We start from the raw sequence: 24,968 nt of genomic DNA, 5'->3' as shown, positions 1-24,968 counted from the left end.
TCATAGAAATTAATCTTAAAAAAATTTAGAGGCGATTTATGTTGTCCGGGTCTTCGAGGCATTAATAATTACTAGACAGACTAAAGATGTGTTATTCCTTTCTTTTCTTTTTTTAGACAGGTGTCCTCCTTCGGAGGCAATAATATTCGAGTTAGGAACATCAACTTCATGGTTGGGCAACTCTCCCAACAGGGATTTTTTCCATCCATAAGACTTGAACCCGAGACCTTACTTAAGGGGAATCAAGCATGTACCACTTGAACCAACCACCCCGTTGGTAGTTATTCCTTTCTAAAAGCATTTTGATAAGCTTGCTGGTCAATTTATGGGTAACCTTATTTTGTTGTTACTTAGAGAAGATGTCAAGGAAATATTTGGCAATGGTATATAATTTCTGATTTTAAACAAGAAAATGGCTGTAGAGAATGAGATATACTTGTAGCCAGGGTTGGTGAAATTAATGCAGATTGACTATCCCCTCTTGCAAATGGTCTTTGAGCTTGAAGCATGAACAGGACATAAGCTCACCCAGACCTTGTGATGGAGTTTAAGTGGGTGCAAGTGGAGATTGAAACCCCTGATTTTTTTAGTCAAAAAGACTCCTATGTTAAGTAACTAACTACTGGAAATGCTTAAGTTGGAAGCATATTGGACTGGTCTATCAACATTCGTAAAGTGGAAAATTTATTTGAATGGCAATCTCCAAGACAATGTTTCTCCTTGCGAAGAGATGATGATGAAGAGTGTCTTTTGTTTCCTGGTACAATCATGATTCCTCCCTGCGCTCTCTTTCTACCTGTCCCCAGTTCTTTAGAAGTGTCTTCTTTAGCAGTTAAACATAGGTGTCCTCTTTAGGCTGATAGGTATTGAAAAGAGATGTTATATTAAAGGAAATATAGAAGAAATCTCCTTGGCAGTCACAAAATTACTGGTGTTCGAGAGCCAGTCTCTCCCTAAGACTTCTATGCTGAATTTCTGGATGAATCCTATCAGCAGATACAACTCCTAATAAATAACTACCCTTGGACAGTTTCAAATTCAAACATAAACACGTTTAGATATAAGTTGTTTTAACTAAAAAAACACATTTCCCTCTTTCAAAAGCAAAAAAGTAAATGGAACTGAATTAAGAAAAAGCACTTTCATTTTTAACTCTATCTTGTATTCAAACCCACTATAAACCAGGGTTTACTAATCCAGGATAGCACCCAATGCTATCCAAAATCCAAAGCTGAAAATATATTACTAGGATTGTCTAATATGTAATTCTCCCAAATATAAACTTTGAAGACGATATCCAAAATTGTCGATACATGAGTTCGCGCATATATACACATTGATAGCTTTTGGTTTTACATGTCCACACCACAGATTCCCTACAACAAGGAAGTGCTCATGGAATTGGCAAAGAAATGATCTCGGGAAATCAACTTTGACTGACTGGATTTGCTTCCAATGAGACCCTGTAGCATGGAGGGTCCCCCGCCAGATATGTTTTGATGCATTTTCCTCACAATTAGGTGTTTCTCCAGAACCATCAATTCCAGAAGAGTTCTACAGCTCTGTTAGAAACTCCAATCAGTATTTACACTCAACAAGAGAGCACACACAAGGAAACACAGGCAGCAATAAAATAAACAAAATCATATTAAAGTCTAGGTATATAATCAGCAGGATGGTCATGATTAGATTTAAGCCAAAACCAATATTGACTATACCACTTTCTTTCGCTAAGAGCTAATCTTGACTATATATGGATGGTCAAGATTAGATTTAAACCAAAACCAATATTGACTATCCAGACATTAGTTATATGGAATAGATTCTGAAAAGACCTGGGGCTTTTTCATAATTTGAAACTAGTAGGGTGGGGTGGCAGGTTTCAGTATACCTCTGGAAAAGAGTTATCCACTATTTCTTACCTTGAAATGATTCTAAAAAATGGAAATAACTTATAACATACTTCCCTCAATCAGGTTATCCCGACTGAGTTAAAGATTACTGGTGGTAATTACTATTTCTGAAAGAAGATAACATGAAACTAGAGACTAGCAATTTCAGAATAGAAGTTTTAGAAAATTTAAATCTTGGTAGAATACCTGGGGGTTCAACAAATACATCTGATGTAGAATGTCATCCTGATACAAAGATAAAAAATGAAATTGTCATTGTTTTCCCTTTCTTGTTGAAGTACTAAAATAGATATAACTTGATTTGCATCCCAGGATTATTATATTTAACATAAGTAAAGCTGTCACCCTGCATTACAACGTTTCATTCAACATTTTTTGCTTTAATATTTAAAAACTGGTATTTGCTGAATTGAAACCACAAACAATTTAAGGTCGTAAAACAAAGACAGTACACACCCAATTATTATATAGTTAGTCCTTTTAGTATTTTCCTTAGGCCCTTTAAGTTAAGCTGTGGGGAAATCAAAATTGGACCAGTGCAAAATATTAGTATTCAAATACACTCACTAGCAACCTGACTTCAAAGTTATATGCAGTGCAAATTAAAATATACTAAAACTCAAATAACAGTTTAAAGATTCATGTACCTCCAACATCCCTGGGTTTTGCATCACTATTCCAAGGACCTGACGTCTCAGACCCTTGTAAACAATGTTGTTGATGGTCCCATCTCCATTGATCCATGGCAATATTGGCATACATAACTCACCAGTAGAAAATGTAAGCATTTCGTTTTCGCCATCCACACTAGATGTGCCAAGTCTGTCTTCAGTGCAGCTTTCATTACAGCCTCGACTTTCAGGATCCACATCCCCACATGGATGATTAAGAATTGTCACTTTGTGCACATCATCAACACCAGCGTTTCTTTCTCCCAAAAGGTTAGCAAAAACAGTATCACATTCTTCTGATTTGGAAAGATTACATGTATCATCACTTTTCTCAATGGTTGAGGAAGGTTGAACAACACGATGACGAAAACCAGACACAGGTGTCAAAAAGTACTTGTGACGATATAAAGCATCAACAACACGAACAGAATCATAAGCATTGACCTGTACATCAACAGAACATAATTAGACAACAAATTTTCAAACTGCATATAGAAGAACTACGAAAACCACATTCCTGACCACTGACCACATACATTCCAGTATTCCAATATGCAGTGTACCATTTTATGATTCAAACCACATGAGAAGAGCCAAGGGAAAAATTTCTATATACTATGTCAAATTGCGCATAGAAAGAATAATTGAAAAAGCTAGAGAAAAGGAGGCACGGAGAAGGAACATGAGCTACAAATGCTGGAAAAGACAGTTCGGCTATAGAGAAGAAACATGCAGGACGCATGAATGGCAAGAGAGAGGACATGGGAATGACGGATGCTTGAGCAGGAGACTTCGAAGAACAACACCGCAAGCAATTTGGGGTTTAGGTATGTTTGATGTAAGGAGAAGGATCAGTAAGTCTGAGTAGGAAAACAAGACCCAAATCCACATAGTTTTGTGTGTTTACCTAAGGAGTCCTCATGAGGTACCCAAAAATGTTTTTTGGAAATTAATTCTGGTAGGTGTACACAATGCATATGCAGGAAGGAATTTAGCCGTACTTGTGCTTCAGAGGTTTTTTATTATATTTATAACATGCTCCTCATGCAAGAGTCTATTGGGCTTGAAGCGTGGACAACACACAGCCCACTTACCTTAGGCTGAAATTCAACTTTCTACTAGAATAATGTGGACAATAAGGATTGAACTCTAGACCACTTGGTCTATTAGAGTACATCATATACCGTGTACTAGAAGCTACTATTAAGTAGCTGCTGACTGTGTATACAGTCAATCTTAGAGTTAGTTATGCTAGCTGTCAAAGTTAGTTTTGCTTAGCTGTCATGCTGAGTTGTCATAACTGCATTTGTTAGAGTTTGTTAAGATTGGTTAGCTTGATTGACAAGCTAGAGTGTTCATATAAACAGTATTCACTCTTGTATTCAGTAACTTTGAAAATCAATGAGAATGAGATTCATAGAATAGAGTTTTCAACATGGTATCAAGAGCTCAGTACGATCCCTGAGATTTTTCTCTCATTTTTTCTCTTCTTCTACTTCATCACCATGGCTGATGAAGAACCTGCTCAGGAACTGCGATTCCTGCAACTCCAGTTCCAGTTTCTGTTGCTGCGAGTGCTTCTTCTCTGACTCACAAGATTACTCTGAAGCTTGATGACACTAACTTCCTTTCATGGAAGCAACACGTTGAAGGCATTGCTCGCACTCATCGATTGCAGCACTTCCTCAACAGTCCCGATATTCCACCTCGCTTTCTCAATGAAGTTGATCGCATGAACGCCATTGAGAATCCTGCGTATCTTGCTTGGGAGCAGCAAGATTCTGCTCTATTCACATGGCTTCTCTCCTCGCTCTCGCCATCGGTGCTTCCTACGGTGGTCAATTGCACTCAGTCGTGGCAGATCTGGGAGGCGGTGCTCGATTTCTTCCAAGCGCACTCACTGGTGCAGAGCACGCAACTCAGATCTGAGTTGCGATCCATAACCAAAGGATCGAAGAGCACGTCGGAATATCTCAAACGCATCAAATCGATCGTGAATGCGTTGATCACCATCGGTGATCCCGTCACCTATCGCGAGCACCTTGAAGCTGTCTTCGATGGACTTCCCGATGACTATAGTCCTCTCATGACGATCGTGTATAATCGTGAAGCTCCGACTCCTGTTACGCAAGTTGAGGCGATGATTATCGCACATGAAGCGCGTTTGGATCGCGCTCGATCTCGTCAGTTGAATGCGAATCCTCCATCGGCGCTACTGACGCAGGCTTCGCCACCGCCAGTGACGCAACCTCCACCGTCGACGCCGTCGCCGGTGGCTTCTGAGGCAAATTATGCTTCCAGCTCCGTTGATTCTTCCTATGAGGAGCGCTCGTTTGATGAGCGCGGTGATGAACGCAGTGGTTTCTCTGATTCGCGTGGTCGTGGTGGTTACAATGGACGTGGTGGAGGCAACAACTCTCGCGGTGGCTACAATGGACGTGGCGGAGGCAGAGGCAACAATCGCAGTGTGCAATGTCAGATCTGCAAGAAGTATGGTCATGATGCCAGTATCTGCTATCATCGTGCTTCTTCCACTCCTTCTTCTGGCATGTTTGGCATGAACTCAGGCTATGGAATGCAATTTCCTAATTTCCCTATGGTTTCTATGCCTCAGTTTGGTTTCTCTCCTTACTGTGGTTCTCCTCAGTTTGGAAATCCAACTCAGTTTGGACAACAGCAATATTCTGGACCTGGTTCTTCTTTTCCAGGATTTCCTTTTGGTCCTCAGCAGTTTGGTTTTCATCCTTTTGCTGGTACACCTTGGAATAATTCATCCTCTTCTCAGTTCACAAGTGGAGGGCACAGATCTGGGAATTACAATGCAAGACCACCTCAAGCTATGATTACTGGTCCATCACAAGCAGGAGGCTCTTCTGCTTCAGCAAATCTGAGCACTTGGTTCCCTGATTCTGATGCCACTCACCATGTGACTAATGATGCATCAGTTGTCTCAGATAGTGTTTCTCTTGCTGGTAATGATCACATCTTCATGGGGAATGGACAAGGTTTGCCAATCCTCTCTATAGGATCTGCTTCTTTTCCCTCTCCCTATCTTCCTAACACAACACTCACTCTCAAAAATCTGCTTTTAGTTCCTGATATAACCAAAAATCTGGTTAGTGTGAGTAAATTTGCAAGAGATAATCATGTTTACTTTGAGTTTCACTCCTCTTTTTGTGTTGTGAAATGTCAGGTCACCTCTAGGGTCCTTCTTAAAGGTCTTGTTGGTCCAGATGGCTTGTATGCCTTTGAAGGCATGCACACTCCTTCTCTTTCCAAGAGTTCTTCTGTTCAAGTTCCAAATTCCTTGCCTCCAGTTGCTGTTTCAGATTCAGTTTCTGCCTTGTCAGCTGTTTTACCTAGTTCTAGTAACAAGTCATCTACTATTGTAAGCCCAACCTCTTATGGTTTATGGCACTCTAGACTAGGTCATCCTCATCATGAGGCTTTACATTCAGCTTTAACTTCTTGTAATATTCCAGTACCTAATAAAACAAAGTTCACTGTTTGTTCAGCATGTTGTCTTTCAAAGTCACATAGATTGCCTTCACATTCTTCTAATACTGTCTATACTTTACCTTTGGAACTGGTTTTTGCTGACCTATGGGGGCCTGCTTCTATTGAGTCTTCTTGTGGTTTCTCTTACTTTCTCACTTGTGTGGATGCCTTCTCTCGTTTCACTTGGATTTTTCCAATGAGAAAGAAGTCTGATACATGTTCTGTTTTTCTCCAGTTTCAAGCTATGGTTGAATTGAAATTTAACTTGAAACTTAAGTCTGTACAAACTGATAATGGCACAGAGTTCAAACCACTCACACCCTATTTTACAAAATTAGGGATTGTTCATAGACTAACTTGTCCCTATACACACCATCAAAATGGTAGTGTAGAACGAAAGCATCGCCATATTGTTGAGACTGGTCTTTCCTTGCTAGCACATGCTCATTTGCCATATCAGTTTTGGGATCATGCTTTTCTAGCAGCTGTTTTTCTTATTAACAGATTACCTACCTCAGTTTTAGGCAACATGAGTCCACATTTCAAGCTTTTTAACACACACCCTGACTACAACCTGCTTAAGGTTTTTGGTTGTGCTTGTTATCCACATTTAAGGCCTTATACACACTCTAAGCTGTCTCTCCGGTCTAAGCTGTGTGTGTTCTTGGGATATTCTTCACAACATCAAGGTTACAAGTGTATGGACAATGAGGGTAAGATCTATGTCTCAAGAGATGTGGTCTTTGATGAGTTCAACTTCCCATACTCACATATGTTTCCCTCTTCTGAGGCTGTTGGTTCTGACCAAGGTGTTTCTTCAGTTATTCCTATTGTTCCTCCTACTGTGACTGCTGAGCAACCTGCTGCTACTGTTTCACACCCTCCTGCAGCTTCTGCCTCATCTTCAGAGGCTAGTCATCATAGTGACCCTTCAGTACAGCAGCAGCTTAGTCCCTTTTCTATGCCTGCCTCACCTTTTGGTTCAGCCAACCAAGTGGACAATCACTCAGAGTCTTCTGCTGGAGCTATTCCTCAGCCTATTGGGAATGTTCATCCCATGCAAACAAGGGCAAAGTCTGGCATTGTTATGCCAAGGTTGTTTCCTACTTTACTTCTCACACAGGCAGAACCTACAACCTCTACTCAAGCTCTTAAGGATCCTAAGTGGAAAGCTGCTATGCAGGCAGAATATGATGCTTTAATGGCTAATGATACCTGGACTTTGGTCCCTCTTCCTAAGGATAGGAAGCCTATTGGCTGTAAATGGGTATTCAGGATTAAAGAGAATCCAGATGGGACCATCAATAGATACAAGGCAAGGTTGGTAGCCAAGGGTTATCATCAAGTGAAAGGTTTTGACTACTCTGAAACCTTTTCTCCAGTAGTAAAGCCTATAACTATTCGCATTATCCTCACATTGGCCATCACTAAGAAGTGGCACATTCATCAGCTTGATGTGAATAATGCATTTCTCAATGGGGCACTTCAAGAGGAAGTCTATATGACTCAACCCTCTGGTTTTCAATGTGCAGATAGGTCTCTTGTGTGCAAGCTGCACAAAGCCCTCTATGGCCTCAAACAAGCTCCAAGGGCTTGGTTTGAGAGGCTGCGAGCAGCCCTAGTAAAGTATGGTTTTGCTCCTAGCAAATGTGACCCTTCTTTGTTCACATTTTACACTAAAGGGTGATGCATCTACATTCTTGTTTATGTAGATGACATTATCATCACTGGCAATTCACTGCCTCAGGTTCAGCAAGTGGTTCAGAATCTTGATTCAGAGTTCTCTTTGAAGCAATTGGGGCAGCTTGATTATTTCTTGGGAGTACAAGTTCTTCACTTGAAGGATCAGTCTTTACTTTTAACTCAAACAAAGTACATCACTGATTTACTTGACAGAGCTGAAATGGGGGATGCTAGAGGCATTTCTACTCCCATGATTGGAGGTGCCAAACTAAGCAAATATGGCTCAGACTATTTTGCAGATCCTACTCTATACAGATCAATTGTTGGTGCACTGCAGTATGCTACTTTGACAAGACCAGAAATTAGTTTTGCTGTCAATAAAGTGTGTCAGTTTCTCAGTCAGCCCTTGGAAGATCATTGGAAGGCAGTGAAACGCATACTTAGGTATCTTAAAGGCACTTTACATCATGGTCTTCATCTTAGACCTTGTTCCTTGCATACTTCTGTTCCCCTTGTTGCTTTTTGTGATGCTGACTGGGGATCAGATCCTGATGACAGAAGATCAACCTCCGGGACTTGTGTCTTTTTTGGTCCCAATCTAGTCTCCTGGAGCTCCAAGAAGCAGACCTTGGTGGCTAGGTCTAGCACAGAGGCTGAATACCGCAGCTTGGCCAATACCTCAGCAGAGTTACTTTGGGTTCAATCCTTGTTACAGGAACTTCAGGTTCCCTTTACTCCTCCAAGAGTGTTCTGTGATAATATGGGGGCTGTTGCTCTTACTCATAATCCAGTTCTTCACACCAGAACTAAGCATATGGAGCTTGATATCTTCTTTGTGCGGGAGAAAGTTCTTGCTAAGTCACTCTTTGTTCATCACATTCCTTCTGAGGATCAGCTAGCAGATCTCTTCACTAAAGCCCTCTCTCCTACCCGGTTTGAGCTTCTTCGTTCCAAACTCAATGTGATTGAGAAAGTTCCTTCTCACCCACCTTGAGTTTGAGGGGGTCTATTAGAGTACATCATATACCGACCGTGTACTAGAAGCTACTATTAAGTAGCTGCTGACTGTGTATACAGTCAATTTTAGAGTTAGTTATGCTAGCTGTCAAAGTTAGTTTTGCTTAGCTGTCATGCTGAGTTGTCATAACTGCATTTGTTAGAGTTTGTTAAGATTGGTTAGCTTGATTGACAAGCTAGAGTGTTCACTATATAAACAGTATTCACTCTTGTATTCAGTAACTTTGAAAATCAATGAGAATGAGATTCATAGAATAGAGTTTTCAACATGGTCATAAAGGTTTCGACACTACACCGTGAACCAACTATCTCAAACGATTAAGTTATTGGGTGAAGACATATGAATGGTTTTATATTATATTTTTAACACTTGTATATAGTTTACACACCACAAATCATAGCTTGGGGTGTGTAACTTAAGTTTCATCCACAAATAACATGTTTAGGAAATAATGACGGGGTTGTGTTTGAACATGATTTCAGTCTCGAACTATAATTTGAGTATAAGTAAAAAAAAAAAAAAAAAGCTTTTTCATTGGGGCAGACCACAATTAACAGACTGGAATCCAAGCATGCTATGAATCATTGGACCAAGGAAGGGAGAGTACCTTTAAGGCTTTTCCAAATGCTTGAAGAGCATCAACAATCAGTCCATCTACCCCTGCTCCTGAAAGACATAAAGCCATATAAAACAATAAACTATCACAGAGAAGTTTAAATAATTAAAAAAAAATTAATCAATTTTAAGTCAACCATATACTAGGTTAAATCTCAGCACTTACAATACCTGGCCCTTTTATAAGTTGGGAAATTTCTTCGATGCTCAATCCTTGGTCACCAGCCTTCTGAATGGCAGCATAAACAACTCTGAAGACATCAGCACACATGGTTTGTACTTCTTGATTGGAAGGTCCCAACATCAAACGTCGTGCATAGCCTGCCATAGCTTCCCAGGGCGAGTCAACTTGATTCTCTTCCACTGGTACAGAGTTACAAGAGTTAAAGAGTTCTGGCATATGATCAGGAAGTGAATCATTGCTACTTTGGCCGGTGTTTAATTGAAAATTCGCATCAAAACATTGGCCATTGTTATCATCATCCATGAACATATCTAAAATATCAGTTCTTGAAATTGCTGTACGGCGTGCAGAAATGATGATGCCAGGAAAACCTTTTTCCCGGCGGGAAATAATTTCACCTTCTGTTCCAAACAATGATTTCAGTTTCTTAGCTTTATCACTAAAGGAAGGCTCATTAGCATCAACTTTACGCTTTGCATTTCTCAAGTCATCGGCCTCCCCTACACCATTATCTGGTAAACATGGGGAAATTGAAAGTTCACCTAATGAGACTAAAGCAAACAAATGAAAAATGTCCCCACACTGTAGATCTTCAGCAAGATTAGTCCCCATTTCAATGAGATCTTTGTCTCTTTCCTGCAGCCGTGCAGAAAATTTAACAGCTCGCTTTCCAGTATTTAATGGAAAAGGTGACTTGGAAACACTGTGCAAGAACTGTAGTGACAGTTCAAAACGTTCACTGCCGTTGCCCTCAACCTGTCAGGGGGGGAAGAAAAAGAAATCAGGTAGCCAAAAATCTCAAAATGTAGAATCAAATTAAATTAAAATAAATGGCAGCAATAATGAAAAAACATAACTTGAACTGGTTGGATTGCTTCATTTGCTTGAGAGAAACCCTAGCACTCAACTTTATAATTACAACTAGATACAATATAAATACATCTAAAACACCTAAATGATAAAAATTCAGGGATTGATATATCTCCTAACTAAAACAGAATTTTATTTCTATTTTCATGGGTTATCAGATAAATCATACCAACACTCCCTCTCAAGCCCGAGCATGTAGGACAGAATCTATTCCCTTTTTATATTAGTTGGGGATTGATATATCTTTTTACTACAACAGATTTATATTCCTATTTTCATTGGTGCATGCAGGATTGGGTTGTAAGAGAGGGAAACCATGCTTAAGATGTCACCTGTCACATTATACAGAATTACAGATCATAGTAGCTCATCTAGGAGAGTTTGGAGCCAAAGAAGTTCAGTAGTAGACAATCACTATAATATGGGCAAGCATGATGAGAAAACATAATCCTGACTTTATGCCTTACACAAACATATGAACACGCTTCATATTATCAATTTCATGATGACCAATATAAACATGACTAGAAAGTGTAACAATATAGGGCTAAATTTAAGCACATAACTGATCTGTCTCATAGCATGCAATTAATTTAAGAACGACTTACCATTGTTTTTTTCTCTCTGAGGTAGTTAAAAGCAGCACATAGATCATGCTCTGAGTAATGCCGTAGAATGTCTGCTAGTAAATTTGGTGCCTGTGGACCTGTTGAGGTGCTCAGAAAAACAAGCTTAAATAGCTCCACCGCATTTGAAACGGCCAATGATTTGTATACTTTTTCAAAAACAATAGCCTTGTTATTCAGAGACCTAGTAAATTTCTTATCAGGCCGACGACGATGTGATTTTTGAGCAGAAATTGTATGGGGTTTCCCATGAGGGCTCTTAGCAATCTCGCCAGGAATAGCTGATGTGATTTCCTTTTCTTGAGATTCCTGCCCCCAAAAAATGATTCATTTAGTCAGACAAGTTCCAGAATAATTGTAAGAATATAACATGAATTATATAACGAAAGAACACAATCCATTATTCAAGTCTTTGAGAATTACATATCCATCATTTTCATTCACATCTGACCACTCTTCATATTGTGATTGAACTTTTTGGGAGGAGGCTTCCAACTTAGCCATCATCTTGCAGCGAAAAATCTCATCAAGGGCTGTCTTGATACTTTTGTTCTCAAAGTCATCCCAAGCTTCTCCATTTAGACTTGTCGTTTGAATTTCAACAGCAGGACTTAAAATATTTTGTACACCTTTACTTGACTGGGGTCGCACAAATTGTCTGCAATCATCTTTATTCAATGACAAGTTCTGAGACTTCTCCAGCTGCTTTGCATATCGCTCACTGAGCATGTTACAGAGTTTATTCACAGCTTTCCTAAATCTTAAGTTGCCATTCAGCAAATTCATTCTTCTCCTACAAGTTCTTGGAGGAGCTGGAAGATCAGAAAGCGAGGCCCATTCTATGCGATGATATTTGACACCAAGAGCAGCACGGTGTCTCACATATTGGATCACCATCTGCCTGAAATAAGATACAACCATAGAAACTAAGACAAGGTGGAAAATATCATGTCTGTAGCCCAGTAGAGGTGAAAAAAAAAATCTATGCTCTTAAGTCTTAATTATATGGAACAATAATCACAGATAAATTTGGTGAAAATTTATCACAAAAATAGCAATAAATATGACAAGATGCTTGTGTCTAAAAAATAAAGCCTTCAAAAACTTTTTAATTTAATCTTGCATTACAGGAGCCACTATTAATGACAATAGCATAAGAAGATACAGTTAATGTATTTTGTTAGAAATATAATAAAATCATCCATGTGTCTTCACCCAAGAGCTTAAGCTTTTAGGATAGTTGGTTCATGTCAAGGTATCAGAGTCCACGACCAATGGTGTAGAGTTCAATCCTTGTTAATCCCATTGTTCTAATAAAAAGTTGAATTTCGAGCACCAAGTAGGTGGGGATATACATTGGCCACGCTTTAAGTTCAATGGGCTCTTGCATGAGGGGGCGTGTTAGAAATATTAATTAAAAACCATTCATGTGCACCCAACAGTTTAACCTTTTGGGATAGTTGGTTCATATCATATTCATTGCTTCCCAATAAAATAAAGTTAAAAGGGAATAGATGGAAAACTGTATTACTTCAGATGATTTTGAAGTAGACTAAAATTACAACTATACTATAGAAAAGTGAACATATATCCTATTAATTACTATTCAAGAATTAGGGGAAATAAATCTGTCACACAAACAGAAATAGGTAAATACAACTGTACAAATAAAAGGAAAAGCAGAAACTGTGCAAATTAAAGAAACAACTAAAACCAAGTAATACTACAGCTAAAAATGCATGCAACAGGAAGCTGTATTGAATATCTAAATGAACCATATTCGAAGAGCCATTACTTCCACACCCACTATAACATACAGTAAAACAACATTTTTGGGGGTTACCGTTTAACAGGATCCCTACCTATCAGTGTCGTCTGACCAGACAAATCTCCTTTGGCGTGTTGGCTTCATTTTGGTTAAGAGACACTGGCTAATACGGGGATAACAGTCTTGAGAACCCTCAACTTCATTATTATCCTCCTCAAACTCTTGCCTTTGAGTAGCATGCTTTCCTGAATGGATTCCCAAATTATATTGTTCTTCCATAGGCATGCCCACAATGTCAGTTGCTGCATCAATTCTTGCATACTTTGTTGGCCTGCACTCAGTAGATATTTCTTTCCTGCGACGAGATGAACTACCTTCGCGCTCAAGTGAATTATTCTCATTCTCTTCATCATTGAATTGATTTGGGTAATGGTGACGCTTGCTATAATACATGCTTAGTACCTGCAAGTGTCATTAAATTTTAAAAATAAGTACATATTGGAAACAATAGCAACAATCACTCATCTGGAAACAGTAAACAGTAGCAACAATACTCAAATGAGCTAAATATTACTACACTAAAAAAAATCCTTATTTGAAGTTCTAAATTCAAGTTCACTTCCCACTGACAGCTCTCAGTGTAATCTACCATACCTTGTGTCTCTAAAACAAAAAGAAATGTTGTAGTCTTGGTTAATTTGTTGAACTCTGTTTAGTGCTTTGAGATGTAACAACTAGTTTTCAGTACAGCTGCTCAGTTGATTGTTAGTTAGTTCGAGCTTACTAGCTTTCTGTTAGCTTCCATTGTAAGCCTCATCAGGCTATATATTTTAGATGATTTGTAACTCTCTCATTCATCCAGAAAATACACAATACAGAATTTTCATTTTCTATCAAATTCTATCCTATTCATGATTCTCAACAAAAAACAACAGGTTCAAGAAGAGAACTGGCCCGCATTGTTAATATGCATGATTAATTAATCCTAGATAAGCCATTACATTTATCACTATAGTTGATCTACGAATGTTTCTTTTTCAACTAGAAAACCATGCTTTCTCGGATAAATACAAAATAGTACTAAAAATGTATTGAGGCAGAATCTAAGAATGATATACATGTAACAGTTTAATTAGGCCAGATAATCTGCACCAGTGAGTATTTAATGGAGACAAGACTGCGGACTGTGAAATACTGAAATCCATGTTCCCTTGCGGACACAAAGACCTCCTGATATTGATTCTTTGGGTTGGGGGGGGGGGGGGGATGCTGATATTACATTTTTCAAAAACCAGATTTTGAAACATCTAACCTGCTCCAAGGTAAGATTTAGCTCCTTTGCGATCTTCTCACAGTCCCTATATGAAATCTTTTCACCAAGATCATCCTTTGTTAGACGCTTCAAAAGCTCAGCACGTTGTTCAGCTGTCATGAGACGAGTAGATGCCCATGAACGGGTGCGGAAAACCTAACAATGTAAACAAAACAAAAAAGTATACTATATTTAAAGTTGGACTGGAACTGTGGCATCAAAATATAATATTAAGCAGGAACTTGATTTAAGGCACCAAAACTTAGAGCTTTTGAAGTTGCCTATAGTAAACAGACTTGGAGATTACCTCAGGGACCACAGATCCAGGAAATGCATATGAAGCAGATTTCTTATTAGCAGCAGCATAGCAGTACTCTAATGTCTGCCAATATTTCTTAACTGCATCTCTATTGGACAGAATAAAATCATGCCTGATTCTTGGTCGAAGATCAAGAGACATAAAATTTAAAGATGATGCAGCATTTGAAAGGGGTTCCTCGATGTAAGGCCTAAGTTCCATCACGTGTGTGAACGTATCTGGGGATTTAACTCCATCTCTAGATTGCAAATCAGTTACCATCCGAATCAGCTACACAAATAAACCCACATCAAGCAGGCATCATTTAAATTTTTCAATGTAAATAGTAACCTTACTCAGTTCAGTTAACCTTCTACTTTTGTGTTCCCTTGCAGTTTCTTACTTTCTGTTTTGGGGGACTTATTATCCTCTAATTTGCAGCTTTCTTTTCTTTGACTTTCAGAAACTTATTTTTACAATGGCAGTAAAAGAGTAATCTTATCCAAGATACAATACATTATGAAGTAACAAATAAGATTAACAGAATTAAATCCAACTTTAATTATATTTGCAGTCACCTAAACTCAAATGAAATAACCAAATAAAAATGCTGGCATACAAAATCCCTAAGTGGGGGTTAAAAAAATGGCCAAATAGCTATGTTAAGAATAACAACAAATGCATTCAAGTTTCAGGAAGCAATGAGCTGAAGGATGTAGCATATTTCAGGTATATTGGTTTATGACAAACTTATAATACTCTAGCAGTTTGTCAAGTAAAATGGTTTTCATTTTCTCCAGTTTTCTTAAGTATATGATTATCATTTTTTAATAACAGCAGTGCAGCCAATCATACAACATTAATTATATTCCCTTTCTTTATATCTATGTATTATAAATATGGCCCTTCTCATGCCCAATGATTAGGATCCTTTTCTTACTACAAATACACCACTCAGATTCCATATTGTAAGCTCATGAAGGAGAAGTTTTGATTTAATTAATCATTGGCTAACTAAATCTACAAAAAATATGCTGCGAAATTTTCTGCAAAGGAGCCAGCAGATGAAATGATTTCACAGACAAATTAAAACGTCATAAAAAATTTATGAGATGAAAGAAGAAAAGGTAGGGGGAGGATAAGCTACCCTCTAAAAAGGAAAATTCTATATTAAAAAGGAATAAGTACTAAAAAATATAGCATGGCTGCCAAATCTTTGTATTGGCAGTTCGAGCAAATATCTAGAAACAGAAACAACCTGAAAACCAAAAAGATGCCATAAAGAGCAAGCTTAGGGCCAAAGAAATATCTTGAAGAAAAATGCAAGCTCACTCTTACAAAACTTCAGCAATAATTTTTTCGCAAAAACCATTACAGTGATACCACTAAGCATGTAGTCCACCATTCCCAAAACCTTTATTAAGATATAAATCATGAAGCAGTTCCAAAAACTAATGAAATTGCAGAAGATAAATTTTAAAGCATTCCAAAAAAAACAAAGACCTCAAATTACTGAACAGTTAACGTAAATACCTTCAACCGCCTTAAAATGTCAATAACTAATGACAGCCTTCCAGTTGCACAAGTATCCATTAAACGCTTGTACTCCTCAAGAGGAAGGTCAGATAGACGTAAGCCCAGCTTGCACTTTTCAACTATTTCTTCGTATTTGTTAGTGCATCCAACAACTTGCGAGAATAGTTCAACTGGAATTGCTTTAATAGCTGATTCTAGAGAAAATGGTTTGCTGCTACTGTGAGGATTATTAGTTAACTGATTGACACAAATTTTCGATGATAAAGCATCATCATGGCTTGCTGAGCTATGCAGATAATCCCAAAGAAAACTGTGCAGAAGCTTTGCACGGATCATTTTGGCTAATATAAAGCCATTAGCAAAAATGCTTTCTGCTTTTCCAGCCCGCTGACCAGGAATTAGAAGGCTTTGAGATTTCTGAATGCCTTCCATTACAGGTATCAATTCATCATTTTTCTGATGAGAAGTACTTTTGCTGCGGATAAAATTATTAAATGATCTCACTTTATCTTGAATATCATCAAATAACTCAGGAGATAGACTTACGGATGGATGCACAACCACCGTAGAATCTTTTGTCCTTGAGTATTCAGTAAGAACAGGGGAATGTACTGTTATGCATTTGCACAGCCCTTGTTCCTGAAGTTTAGCCAATATTCGGTCTATAGTCTTGCGGTCCAATTTTGTAGTCTTACTTTTCTCAAAGCTACTAAGCCACCTAGTTATCTCTGATCTCAAAATAAACCTTTCATCCTGCACTAGTAAAAACAGAAAACAGATGCTTAGAATTTTGAGAGTGAAAATTTTAAGGCAATAAAGACTTGCTACATCAGCAGTAGGATTCATAATATAAAAATATGACAGAGTAGAGACCTTCAGTCTTTCTAGTATCCTATTTGCCCTTCTAGTGTTATCCAAAGTGAAATATAAACTTGCACATTGTTGAGATGATCCAGTAGAAAATGGCTTCAATACATCAGATGGAAAAGCTCCTGATGTCCCAACCTCTGCTTCTGTTGATAAACTGACCGATTTGCTGTTAGAAACAGCACCCCTATGCTCAAGTGGCAACTCTTGCAACTCAGTTGGTGTTTCAACATAGTTAGACTCTGAATTTTTTGGAGATACACAAGATGGTTTTGCACCAGTACCTATATCTTTTGATTTGGCAAGGTCAACAAGTTCTCCATTGAAAGCTGAAGCATCAAACTCAGATAATAATTTTAAAGAACTTTCTGGGACATGTTGGTCTATTATTTTATTTTCATCAAGCTTGCGAATGAGTGCAACTTCTGGTTCAGGGTTGAAATTTTTAGATGTCCAAACACGAATTGTCTTCGTTTTCAGGCAGTGTTCTTCCTGCACTTTCATTCCAAATCTATGGCACATATTTACGAGTCGAAGGTGGCTCTTTTTTAGTTCAATCCCTAGCCTCTCGCAGATCTGTTAAGAAGAAGCATCGAAATAAATTAGTAGAGGAAAGGCAACATTAGCACATTTAAGAAAGCATCTTTGAGAACCAGCCCTGAAAAGGAAAATGAAAAAAACTTCATTTGAAGAGAAAAGATGAAGCTCATTGCAGTTGAACAGCTAAAAAGTTCACACAAGCATACAGGAGACAAACACCGGCACAGTCCCAAATGAAGAAAAAAAGCAGGCTAAGTAAAACTTTTTTTATAGGAAAAGAAAATTACAGAGAAAGGAGAGAATAGAATGGGGTAGCGGGTAAGATATCCTCCAAGATCCAGAGTAGCATAAAAAGAACTAGAAGCAAAATAGTGCAGCCAAGCCTTCCCACCCCACCTTTCTCTCTGCATATCAAACCTAGGAACTCCCCAGAAGCAAGGCTCAGCATAGAAGCCATGAACAAAAATAGTCCCCTATAGAATTTAAATGAGCTAAAAACCTATCAGTTCCCATTGTGGGAAGCAAAAGCAGTTACTCCGTCTAATTTATGCCTGCCCCCTTTTTCTCCCTGCATATCAGAGGTAGCAACTCCCCAGAAGCAACTCTACACATAATACCAAATAGAAGCCATAAACATAACACAGTCCCTAAAGGATTTAAATGAGCTGAGTCCTATCAGCTCATGATAGAAACTTAGAGGAAAGAAAGATAAAATGGAGAAATAATCATTCTTATTTGATGAAAGTAACAAGAGGAAAATTCCACTTCATTAGAGAAACTCCCTTCACAACTGAGTAGCTCAGTTTTTCGAGAAAATTTAATGGGATGCCCTTTCCACAAACCATTCCCCCTATTTAACTAATTGCCAGAACCCTTAAACTGCGTTTAACTTTAACCCACACAACAATAACAGCTGTGACTGTGTGGTATGTGCATATTTTAAATATTACTTTTCATTTCATTTTACATTTAATATTATTAGGACCATGCATCTTTATTATAGATTAATATATATATATATACAGTGTAATCAAATAGCAGTTATAACGGCGCTATGCCGTTATAACGTAGCGGATTTTAGGGCTGGCGCGATCGCGACGCCGCGACGTCGCGGCCACCGCGATAAACGCAATCGCGGCCGCGAAAGCCATAGCGGCTATGGACACTGAAGCGGAAATAGCGGATTTCCTGGAAACCTAAACGTTTTTTTTGGCTGATTGGAGCATCGAATAAGGAAATTGCTTGATTGGTGCATTGAATTAGGAAATTGGTTAATTGGAGCATTGAATTAGGAAATTGGTGATTGGGGCATTAAATTAGGAAACCTGAACGTTTTTTTTTCCCTTTATTAAGACCTATTCACTTCATTCTCCTTACGCTCTCTTCTGAATTCTCTTTCTCTCTTCCTCATTGTTGATTGGGGCATTAAATTAGGAAACCTGAACCTTTTTGTGTTTTTATTCTCACTGTTTTGAGTTTACAGTGACTGGTTTTGTGTTTTTATTTTCACTGTTTTGAGTTTACCATGTCTGGTTATTTGGAACTGCCTTGGATATTTTAATATTTTTGAGTTATGAATGGTTATTTCATGCATTTTCATTACATGTCTTGTTTTTATTTTGTGCAGCAGTTTTTTTTTTTGAAATAATAGCTTGTGACAAGCTATTTTTTATATAAAACTTTACTTATTTTAACCGCTATGCGGTTTCCGCTATTTGCCCGCTACGCTATCCGTTATATGTCATAGCGGATTTTGGGCTCATCGCGATTTGCCGCGATCCGCGATTAATTACACTGTATATATATATATATATATATTCCTAATTTATATTTTAAATTGCATTGTTAGTAATTTTATTATTTTTTAGTTTTAGATATTTTTTTTGGGTTATTTTTATGTAGATGGTATTGGACTCTTTAATTCTTTATTTCTTTTTATGGGTTGGGCCTATGCTAGAGGCGACCACAATCATACATGTATACAGCTGTAAAAGGATGAAATTCAGGCCAGCCACCACCACAGAGGGTGGCACAGCAGCCACTGCCATCTTTGGAACTACGGCGCAGCCAAGGAAGCATGGGGAAGGAGGGCGCCCAACTGCTGCAGGCAGTTAAGGGGCACTTAAGAGTGCTTAGAAATTTGGGGTTAGTTATTAGTAGTTAATTTTACTAGTTAATTAATTATGTTTGAATACAAAACTGTCCAAGGGTAGTTATTTATTAGGAGTTGTATCAGCTGTTAGGATTCATCCAGAAATTCGGCATAAAAGTCTTAGGGAGAGACTGGCTCTCGAACACTAGTAATTTTGTGACTACCAAAGAGATTTCTTCTATATTTCCTGTAATATAACTTAATCTCTTTTCAATACCTATCAGCCTAAAGAGGACACCTAGGTTTAACTGCTAAAGAAGAAACTTCTAAAGAACTAGGGACAGGCAGAAAGAGAGCGCAAGGAGGAATCACGATTGTACCAGGAAAACAAAAGACACTCTTCATCATCATCTCTTCACAAGGAGAAACATTGTCTTGGAGATTGCCATTCAAATAATTTTCCACTCCACGAATCTTGATAGACTAGTCCAATATGCTTCCAACTTAAGCATTTTCAGTAGTTAGTTGCTTAACATAGTTTTGGAGTCTTTTTGGCTAAAATAATCAGGGGTTTCAATCTCCACTTGCACCCTAACTTAAACTCCATCACAAAGTCTGGGTGACCTTATGTCCTGTTCATGCTTCAAGCTCAAAGACCATTTTCAAGAGGGGATAGTCAATCTGCTTAAATTTCACAAACTCTACAAGTATATCTCATTCTCTACAGCCATTTTATTGTCGGTTGCAAATTTAAAATCACAAATTATATACCATTGCCAAATATTTCCTTGACATCTTCTCTGAGTAACAACAAAATAAGGTTACACATAAAATTGGTCAGCAAGCTTATCAAAATGCTTTTAGAAAGGAATAACCCACCTTTAATCTGTCTCATAATTATTAATGTCCGGACAACATAAATAGCTTCTAACTTTTTGTATAATTATTTCTCTTTTCTTGGCATTGAAATAATGAAATCTTTTAATATCCTACCAGGAAGGTAACATTAGAATAAAATGTGTACCTCCTTCAAAGTAATGCCATCTGATCCAGCAGCATCAATAATATCAAAAATTTGGTGCTCAACGGGAAGCTCCACAAACTGACCAATGACTTGACATGTTTTACCAGAATTTGAATTTTTGTCATCATTTCCAGATCCAGTAGTTATTGGGTCAATAAGCCGTAGGCAAGCCTCAATCTGCAAACAAGTAAAAACATAAGGCTACAATATCATCGCAACCAAGTTAGGTTAACTTATGGCCGGAAAAAGAAGTTAATGTTCAAACTTCAAAGTATAGAATGATTCAATTTACATATATAGTGCCACTTGACTCTGTAAACACAAGGTATACTAAAAAAGCAGAAACAAGGCTTGGTTACTCAGGCATTCAATATCAATCTCACATCGCACCACATGAGTAGTGGAGAGTTTGTCACCAGTTCATGTTATTTGGGAGGATCGTGTTATAACATAGAACCCCAAAATAATCACACTGTATGTTTTCAGGCAATTCAAAGATGAATCTGGTTCATTATTCTTGGAACAGAAAAAGAGGCTATTAGAAATTCAGGGATGTGAAGAAACTGAAACCAAAAACAAACCGTGTTTGCCCTTCATGTGACTGCTTATTTATTTTTTATAATGCATGCAGTGTGGCTGGCTGCAAAGTTGAACTCACTTCCCATAAGGAGAAGATTTCTAATGCTTGCCAAGAGAGACATCAATGAGTTAATTCCATTCCGAAGAAACCCAAATCACCATTCATCAAACAGAATTTGAAACATAAAAGCAATGGAGCAGAGACAATCGTCATAAACCGGCATAAATTAACTAACCTTGCCATTCACCTTAGCATCAAACTGCTCCACAATACCATTCACTTTCAACCTGTGAGAAATCTGTTCACACAATGCAAAGAGTAATAAGGCAATCTAGAGCTACATAACAGAAAAACACAATCAAAACCCCAGAGCTCGAATAAAAAAATAACATACTTGTCTCCAAGCTTTGTGTCTCTTGGCCGATCCGGTATAACCAAGATCCTTCTTAATATCAGACACAAGAAGAACCTAGAATAACAAGGAAAAAATCATTACCAAACAAGATGAGCCAGCATCAACAGTTAAGTTAGTTGGTAAATTCAACCTTGCCATTCGCTATTGCTAGCTTCTCGCGAATAGCATTCATCTGAGGCGCGTAATCCTTAAGAAGCATGTCTTTTGGCGTCGCGGATCCTTCCTCTTCTTCCTCCTCTTCCTCCTCCAAGTGGTCAAGTTCAAACCTCTGATGAGAGGTAACTTTCGCGGCATAGCGACGCAAGAACACCAAATTAGTAGTTGCAATGCCAGAAAACGAGGAGGTTGGTTTCTTCTTCTCAAGCGCAGTGCGCTTGAGAATCAAGCCCTGGCACTCAAGAGTCCTCAGAACGTAATGGAAACTGTTGCCATCAATGCGCAAGAGCTTCGAGAGGCGACTCTGCGTGACGCCGCTGGCTCTGGCTTTCGCGAGGAGTTGAAGGACGCGGGTTTGAGCCTGTTGTAGGGTTTGTGCGCCGTAGAGGCCGACGAAGCTGTCGACGAGGGTTTGTGCGGCGAAGATCGTGAGATTGAGATTCTCGGCTTCTTCGAGTTCGGTGGAGGAGGGTTGGGGCTCGAAACGGAGCGTGGGGACGCGGAGGAGGTTGGTCCATATGGCTCGCTTGACGGAAGGGGAGAGAGGGAGGTCGAAGGGGGAGAGAGGAAGAGAGGGTGAGGCTTCGAGCTTGGTCCATAGGGCTGAGACGGTGAGTCCTTCTTCAACCTGCGCGCATATCTCTTCCACCGCCGCGTTCACGACGGCGTCCATTGATCGGAACCGTGCAATTCAGTGTCCACCACCGTCACCACCACCGTCAAACAGAAACTAAACTGGCACGGAGTGTGAAATCATATAAGGAGTAAGCATAGATAATTAGATAGCATGAGTTGAATTTGAAGGGGAATTTTTTTTTTTTGACAGCAAGGGCCTTTGATTGATCACTTGGCAAATTTCTTTTAGTTACTTCGAAAATTTGAAGAGAAACCAAAATTAATGGAAAACAAAAGTGGAGTCCTTGAAAATAAAATTTTGCAATTCTATTTGAGGCCTTTCATAATGCGGACATTCAAAGAAGAGAACTCGCCTCCAATCTAGTAAGATAGTTTGCAACAGCATTGCAATCTCTTCGAATACAGTTCAGCGCCGCCGTCCACTCCTTGCCGAGCCAAACCCAGATCTCCATAAGTACTATCATGAATTTTCTGCTTTCTTCATCTTCATAAGCTCAGCGCAATTAACCTCACAGATGACATCTTTATGACCACGACTCAAGCATCAAGGGTAAGTTCCCTTATTGCTCAAGCTCTTCTTTTCCTTATTGCTCAAGCAACAAGGGTAAGTTCCAATCCATTTTCTTCACTTGTTGGGCAACCTCTCTTCATCTCACTACTCTTTTTATAAACTTTTGTTGAGGAAAAAGTTTATGAAAACATGTCTCTTTCTTTTGCTGAAAAATTCTATGGGAAAATCATGTTAGTTCCTTGCTTGAGTTTTGAAAGAAAATCCATCTCCTTCTCTCTTTTTGGTCCGCGGGTTCAAGCACTAGTTAGGGTGTCAAAAAACATTTTCGAACTTCTATTTCCAATTGTTGGTCGCAAGTTCTATAGGGGGTTTGGGTTCATTTTCTTCCGTTTTAGAACTCGTATTGATTTAGGCTTGTTTTATTGTTTAAGGTTGTTCGAGTTTATGCACTACTATCTTCGAAGGTAAGAGTAACTCGGTCTTAGAGTGTCTCGAGTCTTGCATGTCTTATAATGAATTGCATGTGTTTGCGATGAAGGTGCTCTTATTGTCTTGATTGTCTATTTTGATGAGGTTGTGGTATGTTTTTGCATGATTAATGCTTGTTGATTTTTTAGGATTATTGTCTATTTATTGTTATTTTGTTGAGATTATGGCATGAATAACATGACTATTGCTTGATGAAAAATTTGTGCAAATTGCATAGTTGTCATTTTGAATTGGATATTAAATTTGGAATTATTGAAAAAGGACTAAGAAGTCTCTTGAGGTTGTTGTGCATGACATAATGCATTTGTAAGAGTTGACTTAAGTGGCAATGTGATAGTTATTTGTCCTATGCGATTGTCCCACCTTGCATAGGTGTTTTTAATTACACGTGGCATGTGACAGTGTTTGTTCCGTTTGATTGTCTCGTCTTGCAAGATGTTTTGATCGATCCATTGTTGGTAGTAGCATGTAGCCTGCACTCTAAGTTACTAACCTCATAATGTTGATGATAACACGATTAAATCTTTTGTTGAATATGAGTATGCTTAATTTGGAAGTACTGTTGTTCCTTATTATTATTTGTCTTTGAGTTAATCATTTTTGCTTGTTACTTATTGTTTGGACGCTTAATGCCATAGGTGACAATGTCGACCCACCGTGTGACATTTGATCTTTTCGAGCATGATGACCTACTGCGTGGACGTTTGATTTGGTTGCCCGCAAAGTTGTTTATAGTGAACCCTTTAAGATAGTAGCTAGGAGATCAGATGACCAAGTTCTTCATGACTTTCACGTTGGAGAAGTTAGCTTCAATCTACCTACATCTAATATCGTGTGTGACGAGGGTTTGGGTGTTGAAGTAGTAGATTTGTGAAGTTTGTCCTCTGACGAAGAAATTGAAGAGGATACTAAAGAGCTTGTGTCAGTACCTATGAAGGTTGAGCCAAAGACGATTGAGCAACGATTGGATGAGAAGATTGATGTTGTTCATGAAGAGATTTTTGAATTCGTTATCGATAATTTAGCTAACCAATCTTAATCGTTTCACTTTGACTTTGATACTATTTTCTTTTCGTTGGATTATTATTTACTTTGGATTATCGGTTGCTTTAGTTTGTTGTGATTTATTTCGAATTTTGGTTATTACGTAATTGAGTATTATAGCTTTTGATATCGTTCTTGAAATTTGAACTTGTTTTATCAAACGAGGCGACAGTTATACTTGTTGATCTTGAGTGAGGAATTCTTAAGTTATTTTTGTTTAGGAAAGTCTTGGTATTTAAGTTGACCATATGACACACCTCACTTTCCTAGGAACCTCTCGGATGCTTATGCTTGTGAAAGCAAGTGGCTTTTAAACCTAAATTTTGGAAATATCAAAATTGGCTCTAGATTTTGAATGGTTATTACTTACTAATGTGATCCGTAATTAAGAAATTAGGACGTTACATGCACGGTGACCATGCATGGTGGCCAACCAGATTCCTAGGAGCAAGGAGGCGAACGCAGACAACGAGATCTTAGGCTGAGGCAGCAGAAAAGGAGGCAAGGTGGCGTGACATGCTTAGTGGAGGGTGGTGGTTTAATGGTTTTCAACCTCAGATCTAAGTTGAACGACAACAAAGAAAGAAAAAGACATGACCCAACAATGGTGGAATCTAGTGAG

General features: G+C 38.4%; 1 protein-coding gene across 4 annotated transcripts; it reads right to left on the bottom strand.

The window, feature by feature from the left end:
- Positions 1–1,251: 1,251 nt before the first annotated feature.
- On the bottom strand, positions 1,252–23,126 carry LOC130745606 (uncharacterized). Of its 4 annotated transcripts, XM_057597955.1 has the most exons (17): positions 22,656–23,126; positions 21,641–22,401; positions 21,490–21,564; positions 21,331–21,393; positions 20,516–20,692; positions 16,866–17,435; positions 15,990–16,745; positions 14,466–14,747; positions 14,159–14,314; positions 12,941–13,308; positions 11,502–11,979; positions 11,061–11,387; positions 9,570–10,338; positions 9,391–9,449; positions 2,561–3,028; positions 2,100–2,138; positions 1,252–1,562 (listed from the first exon to the last, which is right to left on the bottom strand). In XM_057597955.1, the coding sequence occupies exons 2-17, from the start codon at positions 22,337–22,339 to the stop codon at positions 1,377–1,379; spliced, it is 5,472 nt and encodes a 1,823-aa protein (XP_057453938.1). In that variant the 5' UTR covers positions 22,340–22,401; positions 22,656–23,126; the 3' UTR covers positions 1,252–1,376. The 4 variants fall into 4 exon arrangements, with proteins under 4 accessions (XP_057453938.1, XP_057453937.1, XP_057453939.1 ...); XM_057597954.1 differs by lacking the exon at positions 22,656–23,126 and having other exon boundaries at positions 21,641–22,613; XM_057597956.1 differs by lacking the exons at positions 2,100–2,138; positions 22,656–23,126 and having other exon boundaries at positions 21,641–22,616.
- Between the last annotated feature and the right edge of the window lie 1,842 nt (positions 23,127–24,968).

The sequence above is a fragment of the Lotus japonicus genome, chromosome 3 (genome assembly GCF_012489685.1).
Source record: "Lotus japonicus ecotype B-129 chromosome 3, LjGifu_v1.2".
NCBI classification, from domain to species: Eukaryota; Viridiplantae; Streptophyta; class Magnoliopsida; order Fabales; family Fabaceae; genus Lotus; species Lotus japonicus.
This window is presented reverse-complemented; position numbering and strand designations above follow the sequence as displayed.

Bases quoted from the DNA above. Each gene is read 5' to 3' on its own strand.
- LOC130745606 (XM_057597955.1), bottom strand. From the start codon at position 22,339: ATGGACGCCGTCGTGAACGCGGCGGTGGAAGAGATATGCGCGCAGGTT. The intron at 10,339-11,060 runs GTAAGTCGTTCT...CCCCCCTGACAG, and splicing joins TCAGAGAGAAAAAAACAATG to GTTGAGGGCAACGGCAGTGA. The intron at 1,563-2,099 runs GTATTCTACCAA...AGTTTCTAACAG, and splicing joins TGTATTTGTTGAACCCCCAG to AGCTGTAGAACTCTTCTGGA.